The 17,730-nt window shown below is 44.0% G+C and overlaps 1 protein-coding gene across 1 annotated transcript in view; it reads right to left on the bottom strand.

Moving 5' to 3' along the window:
* MAP6 (microtubule-associated protein 6) overlaps nt 1-13,356 on the bottom strand; it is a 70,345-nt gene extending 56,989 nt beyond the window's left edge. The window contains exon 1 of the mRNA XM_004683212.2: nt 11,729-13,356. Within this exon, the coding sequence (XP_004683269.2) occupies nt 11,729-12,696 (968 nt within the window). The 5' untranslated portion in view covers nt 12,697-13,356. The remainder of the gene's footprint in view (nt 1-11,728) is intronic.
* Between the last annotated feature and the right edge of the window lie 4,374 nt (nt 13,357-17,730).

Consider the following 17,730-nt stretch of genomic DNA (forward strand, 5'->3'; position numbering starts at 1 on the left):
GAAGTAAAATCACATTGGAGAAAATTAATGACATATTGAGAAAAATTACCCAGTTTGCAGCAGAGAGATAAGAAAAATAAGAAGCAGTGATTGAAGGAAGTTATAATGAGGGGAATGTGCCTTATATAAGTTCCAGTGAAGTGATGAGAGAAAATGGAGAGCGGCATTATCCAGAAACACAGGCTGAATTGACAAACTAATGTACCTCCAAAGTCAGGAAAAGAATGAGTTTCAAACATGAGACATAAAATAAAACAAATGCATGCTTATATGCATTATAGTTAACTGTAAAACAGCAAACACAGAAAAAGAAACTTTAAATAAGGAAGAAAACTTCCATAGAAAGGAATGACTATTAGTGTGATCATGACATCATGGCCAACAGCAGAGGCCAACGTAGGGTGGAACAGCTTCAAAGTGTTGAGAAAAACTGCAGTTTGCCCCTCAGCTAACTACTGCTAAAGCAAGAGGGAGAGACAATGATATTTCAGATAACGGAAATACTTTTAGAAGGCAAGAGTGGAACTCAGAAGCAATGGTGAGGTAGATGTCACTACATACTAGAGCCAGTTTAAATAAGCATTGCTGTCACTCCCAGAAGAACCCCACACAAACTGTCAGAGCAACTGGAGTCCAATATTATTTCACAATGGTGACGCCTGTGCCTTGTATTCTAGATTACTATGAGAGATGGGTTAGTTACTCATTATATTGAGGACAAAAAGACTCACACATAGACCAAGGCCCAGTGCTTTTCAATTGTAAGGAAACAAGAAAGAGCACATCTATATTATTTGGGAGGAATAAATGATGTGCTTAATAAGGCATGGCCACCCAGGCATTCTCAGACACTCCATTCAGGATGTTATTTGATACTTAAATACAAAATCTAAAATTTAGCACAGTATTCTATCCTCAACTATATACAGATTGGTAACCTATGCCCCATAAGCCAAATCTGGTCCTTTACCTGTTTATGTTCTGCTGTGAGCTAAGAATGACTTTTGTAAATAAATATTTGCCATCGATTTGATGAAAAGGAACCTAATTTTGAATCCCATTCCAGCAAATGTTATTCCCTAAAATAAACTACTCCCCTCATTAATAGACCTCTACTACAAAAAATATATTCAATTATTATTGTGTTTTGAATTTCAGCAATCAAATGTTTTGGAAATTTGTTCTTTCTTGTTATATAAGGGACCAAAAATCACTTTATAGAAAGTTTGCTAACCACTCCCCTTTCCAGACTCATCTCCCACCATATCACTCCTCACAATGGGAACGTCTGTCTTATGTCTTATCTGTATATCTGTGGTTCCCCAAATTCACATCTAGCTCCCCACACTCCAATAATGCCTTTTACCTGGACTGTGTCACCTCTCTGCCTACCTGAACCCAGAATGATATTCTCAGAGCATTTTATGGTTTTCTTTCTGGAATGTCTATGTGTACACAGAGGGCTAAAATACCTCTTTATATTTGCCATGCTGGGCTAATAATGATGACAGTGTTGCCATTTATTTAGAGCTTACTATGGGATAGGCCCTATACTAAGCGCTGTAAGTACAGTGTTCATTCATTTGTTCAAGCATCTCTCAAATATCATGCACTGAACTTGGTGCTGGGAGTGCAGTGATAAATAGGAAGGTAAGAGAGTCAAGACTAACAGAATTTTAAATCTTTCAATACCCTTGCAGAATAGGTAGTTTCGTTCTGTCCCACCAATAAGAAAGCAAAATCAAAGACGACAGGTTAACTACTTGCTCAAAGTCAAAGCCCCAAATTAAGGTAGACATCTGAGGGGAGCGGAAACACTAGTAAGAACTGCATGTTTTAAATGCCTTCTTTGTTCCTATCTTATTGCTAAAGACCCCTACAAAAATAGAGTGCTTAATCGATTTTCTTTCCAATGGAATTAACTCCACTCTTTTGTCACAGAGTCATGCAAATATACATATTTTACACACAGATATACTTCTTCTAGGCAATAGTCTCTGATTTAGACTGAGGGCTGAATCAGACTCCCATCTCCTCTAGTGTGTATTTCTATTGCACTTACTGCCATTACCACAATTATCTTAGCATGTGTCTCTCTAGTCCTAATGGAACCAGAGAACTATGTGCAATTCATTTTATACCGCCAGGTCCTAGCACAGTGCCTGATACAAAATGTATGAGAGGTGTTTACTGAATGAATGAAAGACTTGCATTCTATTCCACAAAGTACGTGCACTGGGTGCAAGCAATATCTCCATCTTTCTTATGACTCTGTGAAGTCACTACTATACAACTATCAGCATTTTACTGATGAGAAAAATAAAAGCTTTTCCATGGTTGCACAGATTTAAGTTACAGAAACATGATTCAATTTTTTTTAAAGATTTATTTATTCATACAGAACTGGGGTACAGGCCAGAGATGCGGAGGGTGAGAGGATTCACCAGAGACAGAGTGGGGTGCAGAACAGGCAGATTGACAAAGTACACTGCTGAGGGGAGCAGCGGGCGGGTCAGGAGAGGTCTGCCACGCCATGTGGTCACCTCCGGGGCAGGCGGGAATCGAACTCATGCGGAGGTGGCTTTAGCTTCTTAGTGCAGTGCTTTAACCCGCTGCGCCACCAGGGAGGGCCCCACATGATTCAATTTTAATGGTCACCAAATCCTTCACTGGATACCAAGATACTTTCTGCAACTCATAAAACCATGTAGTACATTAATCTTCCAAAAGAATTAATCAGCCCTTCTGCTGGCCTAAGAGAACACTGGCTCCTGATTTTAACCCTCACCTAGTAATTTATATACTTGCATTCCAGTTACCTCCCTGATAAGACAGCAATGTTCCATAAGCAGGGATCATGTTCTTCACCTTGAAACTCCATAGCTCATGTCCTTAGCTTTTGCATGCTTTTAGGATGCTGCACTGACCTGGGAATATTAAACCCACTTCATTGTTATTATTACTATGTTATGATCAAATAAATCCAACCTAATTTCCTGCTTTTCTAGCATAAGCCTCTTTTACAATGAACTAAAATCCCTGAAGATTTAGAAAGAAGAGGGGGGCAGAATGGAAAATTGTGAGCAAAATACAGCAGCAGTTATATGTGGGGCTTATCAAAGCCCAGCCTAGTCTGTGACTTGGCCAGCTCACCTTCTGGCCCCCCCCCCCCGGGATAATAATATGCAACCAGAACTGAGCATTCCCAGGAAAAAGCATCTGGTGTATGTTGAGAGCAGTGGGCAAATGCACTCAACCTTACTCTGGTGGGGAAAGGGATCCATGATGAGTTCAGGGTAAGAAGTAGAGAGACCATCCACCCCTTGCCCACTGCAGAAACAGGTTGGAGGAAGGTGGAGTAGGGGCCAAGAAGGCGGCAAAAAGGATGGGAAGCAGCAGCCTTCCTGGTAGGAACAGCATGTTGAGTCAGGAAGGCAGGTCAAGGCTGAGCTGTGTAAACAGGCAGCGCTGTGGGCGAGAATGAGGCGGACCAGGAACCTGAGCCTGCTGGGTCTTGCTGTATGATCTCAGTCCCCAGACCTCTGACTCTTCCATCCTCACCTTTACAGAGAGAGACGTTTGCCTTAAAAGGTCCTTATAAAGTCTACACAAAAAGCAGTTGGCACAGAGTAAGCTCTCAGCAAATGAGGCTGAAACGCAATTATGTCTCTGTGCTAACATTCTGGCTCTTTTTTTTTTTTTGCACTTGGCCATTGTCCTCTTTCACCAATTACTTAGGTGCTAGGATGATTACAGAAATACACACTAGGGTGTGTCACCACATGGCCCAACTTCCTGAGGCCACTGCATGAAAAGGACAGTGACCACAGGGAAGGGCAGAGAAGGAAGGTGCTGCAGGGGGGCACATTTGTGGTGGGTTTTGTAGCTTGAGGCCTGGCCCCAAATTTCTCACTCAAAGATGTTCTACATGGTGGGGTATAACAAACACACACTGACAATGGAGGATTACAGGATAAGGGAGGCTGAAGAAGAGCCCTGTTTCACAATGCGCAAGTGAAAGGAGCACCTGTGGGTAACACACAGGCCAGAGGCCAGGGAGGTGAGAGAGAGCACAATGGCTCACTGCTGGATGGTGCAACACACAGACACCCACAGTCTGTTTCCAATTGACTCTTCCACTCACCCCTGAAATGTCGGTTGCTGGGCTCTGGTCTCAGCACTCTCCTCTTCTCACCCTCTCTACTCTCCACCCAACGTGACACCTCTGGGTCTGCTGATGCTAATTTTTTCCATCCCCTTTCCAGATGGTATTACCTCCTCTTGTGGCTTTAATAACATCCACGGGGGAGGGGAGGTTTCAAATCTATATTAAAGAAACATCAAGAAAACTAATCATGAAAAAAATGGAGAAGGTACAAATTAATATTAGACACAAAAAAGGACATAACTACAAATAAGTACAGTATTTTAAAATATATAAGACAATAGGCCCTCCAGGGTGGCACAGCGGGTTAAAGCACAGCATTGAGAATCTAAAGCCACTTCCGCATGAGTTCGATCCCCGCCTGCCCCGGAGGTGACCACATGGCGTGGCAGACCTCTCCTGACCCGCCCGCTGCTCCCCTCAGCAGTGTACTTCGTCGATCTGCCTGTTCTGCTCCCCACTCTGTCTCTGGTGAATCCTCTCGCCGCCCCTGAGCCTCCGGCCTATACCTCCCTGTTCTGTATGCACAAATAAATAAATCTTTAAAATATATATATATATATAAGATAATGTTATGATCAATATAACGTGTATAAATTGAAAAATTAGAAGAAATGTAAAAATTTCAATTACCAAAAACACCAATTATGAAACTTCTCAAGGAATATAAAACTTGAATAAGTGAATCACTATTAAAGACATTGGTAGGGAAATTAGTAGGGAAAAAAGATCTATGCATATAAAAGATTCCAGGTGTACAAAGCTTTACAAGAGAATTTTAACAAATATTTAAAGATCAGCTCTTGTTACATAAATTTTTCCAAATAACTGAAAATTGTTTCTATTTTATAAATATAACTTTGATCCCAATATCACAAAAAAAAATAAAAGTATAAAAGGGAAAAAATACAAATTTCATTTATGAATATCTATACAAACATTTGAAATAAAAATAGGAAATTATTCAATATCATAAAATATATTTTTGGGCCCTCCCTGGTGGCACAGTAGGTTAAAGCACAGCACTGAAGAAGGGAAAACCACTTCAGCATGAGTTCAATCCCCGCCCCGGAGATGATCCACATGTTGCCACAGACCTCTCCTGACCCGCCCGCTGCTCCCCTCAGCAGTGGACTTCATCAATCCACCTGTTCTGCTCCCCACTCTATCTCTAGTGAATCCTCTCACTGCCCCTGCACCTCTGGCCTGTACCCCAGTCCTGTATGCATAAATAAGTAAATCTTAAATATATATACATATATATTATTTTTTCATTTAAGCCAGGTTTTTCCTAGGAATGCACAAATGGTTTAATATGAGAAATATCAGTTAACTAAGAAAACCCATATGATCATCTCCATTGATGCAGAAAAATCACTCAATGAAATACAACATCCATCCGCATTTTTAGAAGTTCCTAATAAACCAAAATAAAGAGAAGTTTCCTGGGATTCCTGGTGGCCTGAAGGTTAAGTCTCAGTGCTACCACCCCAAGGCCCACCACTAGCCCTAGCTGGACCCCCAGCCAGGGAGCTGACCCACACGGCCTAGCAGACTTCTCTTGTTTCACAGGCTGTCCTTCAGCAGTGTATTTCAGTAGACTTCCCTGTTCTGCTCCCTCTCTGTCTCTGGTGAGTCTTCTCACCACCATTCCCACACTGCTGGCCTGCATGCCATTTCTTTTATGCAAAAATAATTAAATAACATCTTAAAGAGAGAGAGGTTTTTTAATTTGATACAAAAACATATAGCAACCTCATAGTGAATGGTAAAAATTTAGATGTATTCTTACCCCCTAGACAAAGATGCTTGTTACCACCTACTATCCAGCTATTAATCCTAACCATGCAGCAACACAAATTCAAAAACAAGATAATAAAATGATATTTACTAACAACATACACCACTTCACAAACAGTTCAAAAGCACCAGTAGATAACAGTAATGAGAGAATGTAGTAAGGTTGCTGAATGCAAGACTAACCTACAAAACTAATGTATATGAGCATTAACAGCTGAGAAAATTGTATTAAGATGTACTCTCCACAGGGCCCTCCCTGGTGGCGCATTGGGTTAAAGCACAGCACTAAGAAGCTAAAGCCATCTCAGTGTTGAGTTTGATCCCCACCCTGGAGGTGACCCACATGGTGCAGCAGACCTCTTCTGACCACCCACTCCTCCCCTCAGCAGTGTACTTCGTGCGTCGGCCTGTTCTGCTCCCCACTCTGTCTCTGGTGAATCCTCTCACCGCCTCTGCACCTCTGGCTTGTACCCCAGTTCTGTATGCACAAATAAATAAATAAATCTTAAAACAAAAAAAGATATATTCTCCACAATGTGAAGAATACTTAAAAAAGAAAATGTTAATGAGACTCAGATGGAATAGATCGAGAGCCTAGAAATACATCCAAGCTGAGGTGACCCTTAAGTGACAGAATGAATATTAACAGTTATAATAGAAGGGGAAGGATGAACTTTCAAAAAGGGTATTGGTGTAAATAACTTTCCAAATGGGAAAAAAGAAAATTCATAACGTTATCTCATCCCATAAGCTTAAAATTCAGTTAGATCATTAAAGACTTAACTATAGAGAAAACATGAAACTTTTGTGTATGGCTTTTGTACAGAAAATCACAAATATAAGTGAAGAACATAAAAGACTTAAATGAATTGCAAAAATAGATGGCAAATGATACCATGCTTGAAAATAGGGAAATTCAGTCCCTTGCAGACAACAAATCTCGCCAAGCAGTGTTTTCGTAAGTCTGAAGTTCACCTGCATCTAAATTATCTAGAATCACTGTTAAAATGCAAATTTTGGAAGTGATTTTAAACCAACTGAATCAATATATTTGAGGACAGAACTCAGGAATCTTCATTTTCAGAAGTTCTCCAGGTGAGCCTTTGTGTACTAAAATATGGGAATCTTTGCTTTTGGGCTGTAGGTCATAACCTGAATGGTACATGAGAATGACTTGGGAGAGTTTTTTTTTTTTTTACAATTCAGGTGCCTGGGCTCACTAAATCAGAATTTCTGGGCAAGGAGCTAAAGTTCCCAGTGACTCCAACGTGCAGCCAAGGCCGAGGACCACGGCTCTGAGTGGAGGGGCAGCGAGAGTCAGAGCTGCTGCCTTTGCCTGTCTGAACATTTACTGCTAGTGCTAACCCAGCAGGTCTTGGACCGATCCTAATGAAGGAAGACACATAAATTCAACAAAATGAACCTGAACAAAAATGAATCAACATGTAGGTGTATAAATGTTTCACCAAATTATAAAAATTCCACTGAATTCAAACAAACCTATATTGCACCTACACAGTATTCTACTACGATAGGACAAGGGATAATACACTGCATAGAGATGAACAAAATACAGCCCTTATCTTCATGATCTAGTGGAGGAAGCAGATATGGACACAGTTTCTTATAATCAAGCAGACAAGGAGAAGTAAACAGACAATTAAAAGGGGATAAAAGAAAAATTAATTCTGAATGGCAGGAAAATGTCATTGAAGATTCATTATCAGAGACTCTTGTCCCAGGAAGAAGCTAGGCACATGAGTAGTTTCTCTATAGGTTTAGGACAAATTCTGCACAGTATAGGCTATGGTAGATGGGCCTTTCTCAAACCTCCATGGAAGACTGCAAGGCAGATATAAAAGATTCCTTTTCTTTCTGATTTCCCCGTTACTGCTCTCTCTCTCTTTTTTTTCCAAGTGTGTTGCTTCTGGTTTATTAATTCTACCTCATGGTGCCTCAGCTAATTTCTTCCAGGAAAAGTTTCTCATTAGCATTTCTATGGGGAGCACCTGCTCCCCCATCTATCCCTATTAACATAGGGCAATGGGGTAGACTGAGAAGGGAATCTTAATGCTTTCCTTATGACTCATATATTTTCCAATTGAGAACACTAGGTCTAAAATCACAAAAGGCTGCCCAGTGAAGTCCATCCTTAACATTAAAAATGATAACAAAGACATGTTTCTCAATTTTATAATGTGAAATAATATAAATGTATTAAAAATAATCAATTTCATGACTGAATAATTTTAGAGATAAACTTGCAATAAGATACCACTTAAATGCAATAAGATACCACTCAAAGGCTAGTGAGGATAGGTTTTGAATCAGATGAATTGTTGAATAGGGAAAGTTTCTCAAAACAATAGCTCAAAGGCTATTTAATGTTCTCTGCCAACCATGTAATGTAGGGGAAAACCACTTAGCACATGTATGACTCTGGATGGTAAATGTATATTTCATAGTATATACACATTAAGCTGGTAGATTATGCAGTCTTTCTTTATTTAAGCAAATCGCACACATTAATGTCATATGACAGATGTCATTTGTAAAGCCCATGAGATGAACCAGTCACCATGGGGTAAAACACCATGATTTATGTAGAGTGGCAGAAGAAAAGGGTTTATAAATCAAATTATCATTGAAATGGAACCAACTTGGCTTCAAAGGTAACGTAAGCCTCTTCTACAGCAGACATGAGAAGATATACAGAGTCAGAACAAGGAAAAAATGTGAGACAATAGGGGAGGAAAATCAATGTTCTAGGTAAGCCTATAATTTACATGCATTTTTCTTATAGTATCGTCTATGTATTCGTTATCTTATTTCTTCATATAGCCTCTCACCAAGTGTGCATTTTCCTATTATTGGTTAATTTTCTTCTGAAACAAAAAATAATACTAAATTTCACATCATATTTATCATGCACTTAACGTACCCATTAGAGAAATCAATGTCTCTTAGCAACTCTCATTCTCTTAATGTTTCAAAATTCTTCTAATTACACAGCAAAATGGAATTGTTGGCCTCAAAGTCAAATGCATAATTAAATTTAATAGAAGACCAAATTAGAAAAAATATTTTTAAGGTGCTCAGAGGTTTTTTTTTTTTTGACAGGTTGATGGAATTTTGATAGCCACTAAAAATAATCATTTTCACCAGCTGTGACAGCATAACCTTCCCCCATTTAAACTAATCAGCATGTATATAATTAATTCTACCTTAAAGCATGGTATGTTTTCTGCACAGTTGAGGTGTTGTTTAAGGGGAAGAAGCTACACAGAACAAAGGTAAAACCCAAAATGGTTGTGCATTGTATCGAAGGGTGGGGCATTCCCTGATGGATGGTCTGAATAATCAGCCATGGACAAGTAAGTCCTGCCAACTTTAAAACATAAACCGAGTAGGGTCACCCAAGAAGAATTAAAAATCAGGGAAACACTTTTGATTGATATTAACTATACGAAGTAAAGAGAGGTAGCTCCTACTTGTTGGATGATTAAGTTCTACCCATGACAGAATGGTAGGATGGGATGAAGAAGCCAAACCAGAAGTCTGTGATGTTGGGCCAACTTTAGGGTTCTCAGGAATCAAAAGCCTTGTAAACAAGTAAGCCAAGGCAGAATCACAAAACTAGATCTTAGCTTTGTTTTTTATGCTCTTTGCTTATTTTCTTCCTTTCTTTTCTTTTGTTTTAAGCTTATTTTATATAATATATATTAACTTGTATGATTTAATGTGTGTACATTAAATCATTCTTCATTTTGTACATTGTTTTCATCTTGGTTATAATCCCCATGGATGACCCACACCAATTAGCTTCCTTTCTTTTCTTTCTGCTCTTCCCTTGGTGGCAGCATAAAAATATTCTGAAAATCCCACCTCCTATGGTCCCACCTGCAATGGACCATGAAATAGGACAGGCGTCCTTGCCTGACCCAGGGCTTTGAACGGAACTAGTGTATCACTTATGGTCAAAATAACAACAAACCATGTGAGATGCTGGGGGGGCGTGGGGAGGGGGGTTGGAATTCAGGAAGAAGGAATAGGGATCAGTTAGTTTCCCCATGTCATTGTGAAGTGTTTTCCAGCCTTACAATTGGGGGTGAGGGTGTAGATTCTGTCTTAACAAAAGAGGTTGTCTATATAATGTTATAAAACAATGTCACCACCATAAAATTTTACTTTTTTAAAGAAAGATGTCGATTCTATTCTTTCCTCAGCATATGAGTGTTTTGTTATAGTCACTGAAGAAGGGTGTCAGTCTGACATGAAGTGACATATAGGGTCTTGGCAAAAGACACTAGGTCTTCAGTCTTCTCCACCACACCCTCCTGCAGGAAGGAGGCAACTAGCGGGGGCAGTGATGAAGAAACCCATAAGTCACATATTGTATACCTCTAACTCAATTACTTATCATGCACATCTGCTTCTCCAGAGACACCAACACCATGATGTATGTTCAGAGTCAACTATGATCTGTTAGGTAATTGATCTGGGCTGAAACATAAGGGCAAAATTGAAGGGTAAGCATTAAGAAATACATATAGGATGGAGAAAGGATGAAATAGGAAGCTGAAAAAGCTGAGGCTGCGGCATGGAGGTGCGGGGGGGGGGAAGGGGAGAAGGAGGGTAAGAAAGAGAGAAAGGACAAGAAAGAGAGAGAAAGGAAAGATGAGAGAGAAAGGAAGGATAAAAAGGAGGGGAAGAAGAAATGCCTCTGATTGAGGACATTTAATGTATGAGGAATTTAAAGTGCTAATGAGAGGTTCTTGGTGGTAAGAGAATAAGAAACTCATCTGGAAAACATAAGGTAAAGGAGATGCATCAGCAGGGCAGAAGGCAGGAGGTACTTGGGAATGGAAATCAGAATAATGAGACATGTAGAAAGTCAGATGGAACAATCACCTACTATGTGCCAGGCACATCTCTCCTCCTGATTCACCTCATTAATCTTCACAGGGTCTGGCACAGTGTCTGACATATAGTAGGTGCTCACACCCATGTTGAATATTTAATATTAAATCAATAAATGTAAAAAGAATTCTAAAAGAACAATCTATTATTAATCACATCTTATAGATAAGAACCTGAGGTCCAGAAAGGTTAAGGAATTTGTCTAATATGTCACAACTCAGAACAGGCAGAAGGAATCTTGAAAGCCCAAGTGGAGAAGAGGGAGGGTGATCTCTCTGCCCTGCAGGGACTCTAGAAAAGGGTGTGGCTTTGCCAGTCTCGCAGTGACTCAGAGAAGGGAGGAAATGAACTGGGCTAGGAAGGAGGGGAAAGTGTAAGAAACAGAAAAAGAATGCTATAAATTCTTTGGAGAGGATGGGACTCTGTGGGAGGGCACCAAAACCTGTGGGCAGCAGCTGAGCCAGCAAAGGGCAGTACCCAGACTAACATTACAGCGAGTTGGGTGGGGCAGAATGGAAGCACAGCCTGTTTAGAAACTGCACAGTTAGGCAGACAGGGGTCTGAAGCGGGGTGGGCCCGGAGAAAGGCAGCTGAAGTGGGAAAGTGAAGACCCGAGCAAGCAAGAGTGGACAGTACTAAGTTTTCAAACAGAGAAAAGCAAAAGGAAGCATCGAGCTGGAGGAAGTCCGGGCAGGAGCTGGGGGGAAAGGGTGTGGCCTGGGATGGCGGGTGGGGGCGGGGAGGCTGAACAAGAGGTCTGTGAAGCAGACACAAAGCCTGGGGCCTTCTTTGGGAGAGGCTAGGGTGACCAGCCCCGGCCAGTCAGCCGTGGCGGCTTCTCACCTGTAGGAGCTGCCGGCTGCACTCGCCACCTCCCGACGGATTTGCCTGTTGAGGGCGTCCGCTGCCTCGCGCCCCTTGCTGGCCTCGGACATCGTTGGCAGGGCCTGGACCGGGCCCGGACCCTGGTCTAGGGCCTGGGCCTCAGCCAGGGCCTGGGCCTCGGCTGCCGGTATTGGTGTCTGCTCCGGCCCCAGTCCCTCCGCGCGACGCAACATCCAAGCGGGCCCCGCCTTCCTGCGAGTGTCGCGCTGCTCGTCCCCACCAGAAGGCTTTCCCGCGGCAGGCCCAGCCGCTCCTCCATAGGCCGCCTCATGCTCACGGGCCTCGGCAGTGGCATTCACTGCCCAGCGCTCCTGGCTCGGCGGCCGGCGTCTGGGAGCCCCGACAATCGGAGCTGAAGCCTGGGAGGACGTTGGCATCTGCATGGGCTTGGGGATCCAAGGGTGGTCACCGCGACGCGGCAGCGGCCAGGCACGGAAGTCCTTCTGGTACTGGGTCTCTCGCTCAAAGGGCGCGTCGGAAGGCTGGTACTCGCTGCGTGGCCTGCAGCTCGGCTCCGGCCGCTGCACTTTCCAGGCGCGGTAGTCCTGTCGCATCACAGAGTCCGCGGTGCCAGCGCCAGAGGTGGAGCTCGAGCCCGCGCCAAGGCCCTGCCCACTTCGCCCGTAGGCGCCCGCCGCCTCGCGCTCGGCGCTAGGCCCAGGCGCCGGCCCCGTTGCCCGGGCAACTGCATCCAACTCGCCCTGGGCCGGCTGTGTCTCTATGGCGACCGCGCGCGCCGAGACGGGTGCGTGAGCCGGCGGTGCCTGCTGCTGCTGCTGCGGTGCTGGCGGCTGCGATGGGGCTCCAGGGTGATCGGTGGCCTCCGAGTACTTGGTGAAGACCAGTGGCACGGCGATGTCCGCCTTGTCCAGCTGGTTCCAGAAGCGGGCGATGCAGCAGGCCCGCGTGATGCACGGCCACGCCATGATGCTAGCTGCAAAGCTGGCCTTTCCTCTTTCTTTTTATGGTTCTAAAGCAAGAGTCTAACCTTCCTTCCAGTCCCCGACCCTCGGCCAGTCAACCTGGGTCCCACCGTTTTTATCCCTCCCCCCAGATCAACGAGAGCTACTTGCCCTCCTCCCTCAAAAAGCACCTGGCAAGGTCGGGCTGGCAAAGCTGCCGCAGAGATAAAGTCTGCAAAGTCCCTCGATTACCAGCTGCAAACGCTTTCCCCAGCTTGTCCTCAAAGGTCTTGGGATCGCGGGCGGCTGCGGGCACCGAAGGGTGAGAGACAAGGCGTCCCTGAATCCCCTCGAGGGTGTCTGGGACGCGCCCCTCCCTGCTGCGGCGGCGGTGCTCAGACCCCGGCAGAGCAAGGCGACGAGGCGAGGTGGCTTGGATTTAAGCCATGTCGCAGAGGAATGGCCGGGCAATGTGGCCGAAGGGTCCGCGGACGGAGCTCTGTTCTCCTTCCCGCCGGCGTCCGTTCGCAGTTGGCCACCAAGCAGGACTCAGAGGGATCACCTCCGACAGAGATGGAGCATTGCTGCAGCAGCCGCCGCGAGTCTCAAAGATGCTGCAGCCGCTGCCGCCGCCGTCTCTGCTGCAGGCGAGCTGCCCCACCCTTTTCTGCCGTTCAGCAGGGAGGGGGGAAAAATCCAGGAAAGATGCTGAGAGAAAGCGCGCTGCAGAAAAAAATCACCTGCTGTCGTCAGAGCGCGCTGCTGGGAACTCGCCCTCTCTCCTCCTCCCTTCTCTCTGGCAGCTCCTCCCCCTCAGTTCCCAGGCAACAGCAGAATCTGGGGCCTAAGTGGGTTCAAATCCCTGGCTGGCGACCGCTTGTTTTCCTTACTGCTTGCTTTCCTCCTCCAGGAGTTACAGGCTCCTCTTTTGCATAATAGGGCCAATCAAGGGGGTGGGGAGGATTAGTTAATATGTATATACCCCCTGGCGATATGCCTGTCCCAGAATAGATGCTTTTACAAAAGGGACCTGCTGATATTAGCCAAAATTTGGGGGCCAGATTTGAGCCCAGTGTGACTCCTAATCCAATCAAGTGACATTCTTACGCACAAGACTAGCTCAGTGGTGTAAAGTAGGGAACTCTGGGCCTGATGGTGCCCTGGCTGACCCTTGGGGAACCAGGTGTCTTAGAGCCTCCCAAGGACTCCAGTCCCTGTGCAACTCAAGAGCCGACACATTGGGGGAAAGGCAGTAAAAGGATTCCTAGAAGGGGCTTACTTGGAGGATGTTGGGGGAGAGTGGGGAACAGGGAGACGGAGTCTGAGGAAAGGGCAATGCCTAACTTGCATGGACTTTCTTGCTAATCCAGCACCTTTGCTCTTCCCCAATCTTGGGGAGAAAGAATAGATTTGGAAGCCAGACAGACCTGGTTTAGTTCTGACACGCTCAATGTCACTTGAGCATGTTTAGTGACCAGAGGGCCTTGGTCTCATTTGTGGAATGGAGGAATTAATAGCCACTCAAAGTAGTCTTTTGAAGATGGTTAAGGAAGGATTCAGAGCAGAAGCTTTGAGTGAATTCAAATCCACCCGCAGGGATTCAGAGTCTTGCTTTTGTCTTCCTTTTGTTGTATGACTGCAGGCATCTCATTGCAACCTCCTGACCTTTTAGCTTTATCTATGAATAGGAGTATGCCCCAGCATGTCCAGGCTGTACTTTGCAATCAAGCCCCAATCTAAAATATAAATAACACCCCCCCTTTTATTTTAACTTTAGAATCAAACAGGATGAGACGACAATACTGATTAGTCAATTATCTGCTGAACTTCCTCCTGCTTGGGTCTTGGCCTCTTGGTGATTTAATTTGAGTTCCATAAACAAAATGATTTCTGGCACTGTTTTCCAGTTATCACATAATCTGTTGTTATAAAAAAACAACATAATCTGATCTGACCATTCCCTCTCCTAATTCTATAGAACAACCTGAGGTTTGACTGATGTCTTTCCAACAAAGATTTCTACAGCTAGAAAGAGGAATTAGAAGTCAGAGGGTGGAGTCAGCATCCTTGCCACTCTCTTTCATTCAGTAAGTCTGTAACAGGGTGGTTCCCAGGAAAAGAAGTTCCAGGTTTCCTGCCCCACCCAGAAGGAGGGTGGAGCTGGGCAGAGAAAAGAAGAGAAGAGAAAGAATCAGAGAAGAAGGAAGCAGGGTGGAGACCCAGAAGGAGACCCGAGTGTCGGAGACCAGCTCCAACCTTTGGAGTGTCTCGAGGCAGCACAGGCAGGGCCCTAAGATGGGGAGGCGTCAGCTAGCGGATATTCAAAAAAGGGGAGAGGGGAGTGGATGCGAGGAAGACACGGGAGTCAGGATAGAGTGCAAGTCTTCCTGCTTTTCCTTCAGCAGGTCTTTATTTATACTGTGTAGCAAGTAGTTAATTGTAATAATGCATAGGGTAAGTTAATAAGATATCTCCATAAAACATTCTCAAGGACAAGGGAAAAAGCATTCTCCTGTTTACAATTTATGCTATGCTAAATTATACATTTTTGTGACAGTTATCATATATACAGCTGTCTAGTTATCATCAAAGGAGGAGGAGTCTGGAAAAGGGTGAGTTTGTTAGCAAAAGGTTGTTAGGGGTCTTGGGATAGTAATAAATTGTGTTAGCAGTGTTATCAGTGATTGTCTAAGGAAAAGCTAATGGGTAATTTGAGGCTAACAGAGAGTAGTTTGTGCTTGCTTTAAAAGGGAGTAAATTAAGAGAAAGTTGTACAGTTGTATATCAAACAACATCTGTGTACTCAAGGTTAAAATTTGTCCATGAGTCCTTATGCCCTGGGAGCCTTATCTGAAGTTTATTTTTTATTCAAAGAAACCAAAGAAGCTTCCCAGGAGTTTTTTTTTATGTCCTGAAGTCTTATTTCTCCTGGGGCTTGCCTTTTTCTCAGGAGACAGAGGAATTTCTCCTCCTGGAGCAGCTTGCCTGAACCAGGCAGCCGCCTGTGTGGCTAAGACAATCCAGCTGTAAACTGAATGTTGCTCAGAATATTTTGATATTATGTTTATACAAAAAAGGGAGGTCATAACATAAGTTAGCAGTGGACAGTCTGATTTTTCAGAGTTTATCCCGATCCACCCGGAATTTGTCAGATGAAGGATGTTGCATAGCTTGTGTCACCCGAGGAAGCCACATGGAGCAGCAAGCATGTGATGAAGAAACCGTGCTTGTTGCTTGCCCCTGGACTGATTAAGGCAGATGTGGGTGAAATACCTGTAGGGAGGTGACTATGGCATTGTTTATATTGATTTTGATTTTGCTCTTTTCCTCCCAGATTTGTCTGGCCATTTCTGACCCTTTTCCATGGGTCCCAGCCAGAAGGTGCTTTAAGCTTGTGGTGGGCTTTCCGGCCTTGCTTTGGACCAATCCCTGTTGGGTTGACTTTTGCCCACGAGGGGATGGGCAACTTCAAGTGTTTGATTTAGAAAATATATTCTTTGTCTGCTGTGTTGTATGCTCACTGTATTAATGTTCCTTTTCATTAAAGTCTGACAAGTTTTCTATTGATGCGGTGGATGGCAGAACCTATTTAGAGCAGGCAGTTTTGGGGGTTCAGTGGTGCCCCTCTCCCTGCCCTGTAACAAGGGGTGCCCCTCTTTCCCTGTAACAAGTCTAGTCTACTATTGCCCAATCTGTGCCTTGAACCTGTGAACACATGGATTCTAGCCCAACTGGAAGGTTGTGGTGTGGAAGCATCAGGAGATAGACACACTAGTAATTGTTTTGTCCCAAATTCTGTGACCGGCTGCAAGAAAGGAAGGCAGGAGGCAGAAAGGCTGAGCAAGCAGAGTTTATTGCTCCCGGACAGCAGCTGAGACGGAGCCCCTAGAGTGGGGTCCACAGCTACTGCCAGCTCAATAAGGGGAAGGGTCTCTTATATAGGTCCTAAGCTCAGATTTCAAAGGGGTGACTCATTGCTGTGTCCTTGATGTAAGGCCCAGTTCGTTATCACCTTCATCTAGTCCCATCCCGACACAAGGACCCGTTAATTAGATGCAAGGCCCAATTTATTACCACCTTATCACCTTTGGATGCAAGGCCTGATTTATTATTGCCCTTATCCAGTCCCTCAGTAAATCTCTGCATTTGGTCACTCCCAACAGTAATTAGCAAGCAAAGAACTAAGAAGCTAAAGCTACCTTAGCATGAGTTCGATCTCCGCCTGCCACGGAGGTGGCCCACATGGCCCAGCAGACCTCTCTTGACCCACCCGCCCGCTGCTCCCCTCCGCTTTATCAGTTAACCTGTTCTGCTCCTCACTCTGTCTCTGGTGAATCCTCTCCCCTCCCCTGTGTCTCTGACCTGTACCCAGCTCTGTATGCATAAATAAATAAATCTTTTAAAAAATGTTAATGTCCTCATTGGTTGTGAAGAAGGTAGAGATCTTCAACAGTTTATTAACCTAAAATATTTATTGGCATTAAAATGTACATTAAAAGGAGGAAAGGGAATATAGAAAAGGTTAAGGACAGAAAGAGGTAAAAATAAGCTATGAAAAAAATTGGCAAATAGCATATATAAGATAAGATGGTAGAGATATTTCTAAATATATTAGTAATTGAGGCAAATGTACTTGGTCAAATTTTTTAGCTAAAAGACAGAATATCAGCAAAATGCCTTTTTTAAAAATACTATTTGCAAGGGAGATATTTAAAACATCATGACACACAAATATGGAGGAAATTATGGGGAAAAGATGTCACACAGTTAAATTAAAATGATAAAATTGATCTTAAAACAAAAAGCATTGTTAGGGATAAAAATGGTCAATGCGTAAAGATAAAAGAAACATTTAGGGCCCTGCCTGGTGGTACCGCGGGTTAAGACGCAGCTCTGCAAGCTGGCTGTAGCAGCTTCAGTGCAAGTTCAATCCCCACCCTAGAGGTGATTCACGTGGTGCAGCAGACCTCTCCTGACCTGCCCACTGCTCCCCTCAGCAGTGTACCTCATCAGTCTGCCTGTTCTGCGCCCTACTCTGTCTCTAGTGAAGCCTCTCAT

The sequence above is a fragment of the Condylura cristata genome, unplaced genomic scaffold, assembly GCF_000260355.1.
Source record: "Condylura cristata isolate star-nosed mole 26May11 unplaced genomic scaffold, ConCri1.0 scaffold00015, whole genome shotgun sequence".
Taxonomy (NCBI): domain Eukaryota; kingdom Metazoa; phylum Chordata; class Mammalia; order Eulipotyphla; family Talpidae; genus Condylura; species Condylura cristata.